A 6,215-nucleotide genomic window follows, 5' to 3' on the forward strand; every position below is an offset into this window, starting at 1 on the left:
GCATTAAGATTTCCTTTCACTGGAATTGTTGGGACTAGTCCAACCCCTGGATCAAAGAAAATCCCAGAAAACTCACTCAAATATCATGAAAAAAAAGCTAAAGCTAAAACTTAAAGGGGTATTTCCATCTCCAAGATATAATGTAATAGGTATATTAATATTAGTAAGGCAAAATGCCTTCCAGTTCGAAATTCATTTTAGTTCTTCTGATTATCTATGTCGCTAACCCTATGTGCAGGGCGTTGCAGTTGATTAGATATCCATAATTACGACCACTAACAACTAACTAATTGTCACTGTATGAATGGTTGTAATCATGGTTACCTAAGCTACTGCACTGCTCTGCACATGGCGTAAGTGACATAGCGAATCAGAAGAACTATACTACATTTCTAATTGGAGAGATTTGCTACTACATATTAGGATTGAATCTTGGAGATGGGATACCCCTTTAAGTTTCAGCATTCATGGTATCTGCTGGCTGTAGAATGCATTTTCTGGGATTTTCTTTGCTTTCGTTTCTAGACTTTGTATCCTGGATCCCCACTTCCTGCATAATTTGTGGTACTTGCATTACAAATGTTACTGCATGCCTAGGAGGTTGGATTTTATACATCTGTGGCACTGGGACTGAATGAAAAATCGGAATTCAATAATTCAGAGGTGTTCTAAGGCCGGGGTCACACAACCATCTCTCATCTGAGGGAAGTAGATCGATTAGGATAAAGACACTCCGATCAGACTCTGATCCAGGATTGCTCCGAGTGCCACAATGGTGTGATCCAATTCTCTCAGATAACAGAATAGGAGCACACCGTGAGGAGACTATGGAGAACACGGTCTTCATCTTCTCCACTCTATGAGGCTGCAGAAATCGGACTACACTTATATGTCATCCGAGTGCAGTGTGTTTTCCACGCACCCAATGACATGACTGGGCGAGTCTCTTCCAATTTCAGAGCATAGTGAAATTTTTTTTCAGACAGATTCTGTCAGTGGGAAAAAAAATAAATCGGTAATCAGCACTGACCCATTGGATAACATTGGTTAGCACTCGAACCAATCAAACAAAAAAATTGAATAGCCCTTGTCTGATGCATACACTCATGTGAGCCTGGCCTGATGTATATGTGCCAACATAGGAGCCAAATCAAACTTATTACGCCAGAAAAGTGGTGTAGTAGCTTCGAAAAGTCACACAGTTTTGAGGTAACTGGAAATTGCACAAAAATGGTGAGACTTTCGGTGTTTCCAAGCCAGTTTGAATCACCTCTGGGAGGAGTTGGGGCAGGACCTGTCGTGACCACGTCCACCTGTCAAATTCATCAAATGTGCCGGTGGTTTCTACCATTTCTGGCATAGTTCAGGCCACTCAGAAAAGGCGCTGACTTCATTAAGTGGTGTCTTGTACCCCAGCTAGACTGTGCCACACCAGTCTTGATGAATCAGACCCGCTATCTTCCCTCAGAGGTCTCTCGTCGTGGGACAAGGATAGGTAGGACAAGTGAGCGTTATCCTTGCTGAACAAACATTGGTCATCAATAATGTTTGACAGAAGCATTTTCTACAGCAACTGTAATAACTTCTCACTATCCAATTAGCTAGTAGTAACCATTTCTGTAGATTAGAAAACCCCCCTTTTAAGAAAGCTTTCTGCTTGAAAATGTGTGAATATGTGAAGACAAATTCTGTGATTTCATAATTTCCAAACAATCAAGTTTTGGGCCAATAACTTCAAGCAACCATGTTCTGCCATAAAAACAAATATATTATATCCATTACGTTATCGGACTGACCATCAGCACAGGATTTTGGACGAATGGATGTATTTCTCATGAAAATAAACTTTTAAGGCTGGCCTAAGTGAAGTCCGCTAATGCATGATCATGTGCCATGACAAGGTCCCAAGGTGGGATCTCCTCCTCCAGAAACAAGTGCACCCGGCTGAGAGCAGCTCACTCCGCAGCTACATGATCCCCCGTGTGGAATAGTTGGAGCCCTGCGGGGCAGCAGTCAGCATATTCAGGATACCACACGTCAGCGACTTCCATGCTACAAATCAACGCTAAGATGTAGAACCCTGGCAAGAAGTCATGGTCACAGGGTTTTATATATGCCAGGATCGGATTAATGTAGAAATACTGCAGTTCACCTAAGCGCCCATATGACTGACTACCTGGTGGTTACAGTGTCATCTCACAGATTACAACGTGGGTGGTTACAGTGTCATCTCACGGATTACAACGTGGGTGGTCAGGGCAGCTGCCCTGGGGCTCAATCTGCCCAAAGTGCCCCTCATTGATTCTGTCACTCCTGGTGGCATGGGACGGACGCTGTAACACTTAGCCTCTCTGTTCCTAGGCGCCTGAGCTGGAAAACACAACGTGACATCAGGGTTCTAACAACTCTATGCTCGGCTCATGAAGGGGTCTGTGCGAATCGTTCTGATTCCGGACTGCACGGCCTGGACCGGCCGTGGGTCTCCCAACCATAGCGTGAAAGCCTCATAGAAATACATGAAGCCATCACGCTCAGTAAGGACAGCCGTGGCCAGTCCGTGCATTGCAGTCCGAGATTGGACGTCTACATGAGTCCTTAGGTTACGGAGACTCTGAAGGAACTTCCTGGACGGTGAGCCCTGGTGCAGAGGCCAGTCACCAATATAACATACTAGAAGCACTGTGGTTATGAAGTGAATAGATTTTATTATTTGTTGAGCGCCTCTTGCATCTGTGAACATTAACTAACCCACTGGCGTTATTCCTCTCAGGGAAACGTGACGTGCATCAGGTTCACCCAAGTGACATGATGTCAGACGCAGCGCCCAGACAGGGCACGGGATTAGAAGAAACCACAATACGCTCTCTGCTAAAATCATGCAAACAAAGACGCCATACAGAAAAAGAAGGAGATCAGCTCACCGACACAGACAGATCCTCGGTCTTACGTTTGGCATTAGAGTCAAACAAGACATTTCGTCCTCGCTTCTCGCAGTCCTGGTAGACGACCAGGCGGATCTGGCTTGGGTCTAGTTCATATGATGGCCAGCTGGAAGATAAAGAATGGAAAAATTGATATATTAAACTAAATATCACATATTAAAGACTTGTTATTAATTAGGAAGTCAGTGACTAAGGACTCCTTACAGGTCGTGCAATGCGTAGGGCAATAAGACGACCCCAGCACCTACACAAAGCCAGGAAGAATTGAAAACTGAAATGAACCCTATGAAAATAAAGTGCTACTGGAATGGAAAAGAACTAGCCAATGTATCATGTTAAGATGGTCCACTGCAATATCAGACTATTCCTTATACAGCTGTGGCAGATGACCACAAGTAGAAAATCAGCAAAACCTAATGGTTTAATAAATAATACGTTTTTAAACAGAAAAAAAAAGTGGTACACAATGCACAAATTTTATGCAATGTGTACCAGTTACCATAAGTCACTAAGCTCAAGGGCATATGCACATGTTTGTACACACGCAGCTTTGTCACAAAATCTGAAGGATTTCCGAGCAAGGAGAATGAGATTGCTTAAGTCTCATGCACATATTGCTTATTGTCCTTGCAGATTTGAAGCAGATTCAGAACGGACAAGTCAATTCTTTCAGCGTTTTTTGCCTACTCTAATGGGAAAAAAAAAAAACGCATTAAAATTGTGTCATAAGCACGCCTATTTTATGCTGCGTTTTTCCAGCCATCACATCAGTATTTGCAGCAGATCTTTCTGCTGTAAATACTGACCGTGTGCACACCTCTCAACGTGAGTACACACCCCGACGTGAGCGCACACACACACACACACACACCCCAACGTGAGCACACACACACCCCGACGTGAGCGCACACACCCCGACGTGAGCGCACACACACCCCTGATGTGAGCACACGCACACACACACCCCGACGTGAGCGCACACACCCCGACGTGAGCACGCACACACATACCCCAACGTGAGCGCACACTCCGACGTGAGCGCACACACATACCCCAACGTGAGCGCACACTCCGACGTGAGCACGCACACACATACCCCAACGTGAGCGCACACTCCGACGTGAGCGCACACACATACCCCAACGTGAGCACACACACCCCGACGTGAGCGCACACACACACACCCCAAAGTGAGCACACACAACCTGACGTGAGCACAAACTCCCCCCCCCCCCCTTCCCGACGTGAGCGCACCAAACTCTAGTACAATACATTGGTATCCAGAGAACAGGCACAAACCCTGAACGAGCTCTGTGTCCAGCCGCCAGCAGTACCCAGGATGGCTCTTTTGCCCAGGGCTATCCTTGGTCCATGGCCATAAAGAGGTGGCACTAGCATTCCATGATCCACCTGCTAAATATCTCTGGTCAGGACAGGAACCTGTTCACAGCAGTGCTCAGTTGGCTTTTACGACTACTTAGCAAATCTATTTAGGGGTGAGATATTATATACATATGATCCAACGTGTGTTATGTAAGGAAGGAGTCATCACAGAGACTAATCACAGTGTGCATAATATACCAGATTACATACTGACATGTAGCTGACGGTACCTCCATTAGTGATTCAACACTTCTGTACAATGGACCCCTGGAAGTGTGGAAGACCCTGCACACATTTCAGGTTTCACCCACCAATATATTGCTTTAAGTCAATGAAAAAAAGTTAAAAAGAAAAAAGAAAATTTTTACTTATTGTACTACTTTGTCATCTTAACCAAATAATAAGCAATTCTCAATATGTGCTCTGTCCTGGCATGAATTTACAGAGACTTTAGCCTACAATGATCCAAGTGTGCACGCACAGACCCGATGGTCCAGGCTCATTTGCAATTTAAAGCACTTTATTTTTTTGTCTTGTATTCACCGACTGTTCTTCAAAATTACTCTCGCGGCTCATGAATTTGGCACAAAATAAAAAATGCTTTCATTTTTGTCTTTATCTTTTTTATTTCCGACTTTTTAGGGCAAAAAATTAAAAATCTTTTAAAAAGCTACATGTTTATCTAAAAATGAAAAGACAATACCAGAAGCCTTAGTCCAGGCAGGTATATGAGTAAGGTGATTAAAAAAAAATGAGATTCAATGTCACATTTCACAAATCCTTTTAACATATCTGGATAAACAAAGTCAAGGAAAAAAAATGCTGGAGGAGTGATGCTTCGTGTGTGTTCTCTGTAGTACAATACCTCCTGCCGTCTTCCACTCTTCCCAGCTCCACCATTTTCTAAGCAGCTCCTGACTGACCGGCAGGCAGAGGTCACAATGGTCAGAACCTCTCAGTGGAAGTCTACGAGAGCCCCGTTTTTGTCCGTTCTGGCCTCGTACACTTACATTGAAGCGACTCTGCTAGTCACAACTTAATGTATCCCCTACTTTTCTGGCTGTACCTCCTAAAGGTAACTTTTCTCTTTATAATAGATGCATCAGAATAGCAGCCAGAGAAGCATTGCAGTGTGCAGCAGGCTCAATTTTCGGCTGAGATCACATAGGGCCGCTTTATCATATGACTGTCCATATGACTCAGTGGCAATGTGCGAGTGACTTCTTGGAGATCTGCGGAAGAACATTCTCTCTGGTGCGTGCAGATAAAGCTATGGGGAGCTGGAGTGTCCATGGCTGCAGTACTCCGGCCACAGACACTTGTCTTTGATGGACAAATCCAGAAACTATTTTTAAAGAATCTACGCACTTGCTATATTTAGAGATCATAGAAGCTTATCTCGGCTCTCCGCTCGGTAGGTTTAGATTATTCCCTGTATGTATAAACAGAAGAGCAGCGGCAATGTGTTTTTAAGGACATTTCCAGAAATTAATTTTTAAAAGTTTCTTTTTTGTATAAAAGGAACAGAAGCTCAGTAGTGAGTATAGAGAAGATTAGGAATTGCTGTCATTACTAGTAATCCGCTAGAGACTAAAGACACAAAAGATGCCAAACTACAGGAGACCCTTCCCCTCCGACATCACCGCCATGTCAGTTACCTGGACTGCATCGTGCGTTGTCCCTCAAATCTCTCGGAGCAGAATCCCGCAGCAATCGAGCGGCTGTTAAAAATAGCAATAAGCTATATTCAACCAAGTCAGAAAGGCTGGCATGTGGTGAACGGAGAACAATGTGCCATCCATGTTGTGTTTAAAACTGCACATCACCATCCAGAGCAGAAGAGCCACCTGGAGAACATCTGCTGCCAGAGGCAAAGTCTTAGCTTTAGCG

The 6,215-nt window shown here is 44.2% G+C and overlaps 1 protein-coding gene across 3 annotated transcripts in view; it reads right to left on the reverse strand.

Annotated features, from left to right (window-relative positions):
• FNIP1 (folliculin interacting protein 1) overlaps window positions 1-6,215 on the reverse strand; it is a 114,621-nt gene that overhangs the window by 59,571 nt on the left and 48,835 nt on the right. For 2 of the 3 annotated variants that reach the window (XM_069763929.1, XM_069763927.1), the window contains exon 2: window positions 2,922-3,048. In XM_069763929.1, coding sequence (XP_069620030.1) covers window positions 2,922-3,048 — 127 coding nt within the window. Of the gene's footprint in view, window positions 1-2,921; window positions 3,049-5,983; window positions 6,023-6,215 lie in introns of those variants that run through there. The other variant, XM_069763928.1, reaches the window with a different exon arrangement.

The sequence above is a fragment of the Ranitomeya imitator genome, chromosome 4 (genome assembly GCF_032444005.1).
Source record: "Ranitomeya imitator isolate aRanImi1 chromosome 4, aRanImi1.pri, whole genome shotgun sequence".
Taxonomy (NCBI): domain Eukaryota; kingdom Metazoa; phylum Chordata; class Amphibia; order Anura; family Dendrobatidae; genus Ranitomeya; species Ranitomeya imitator.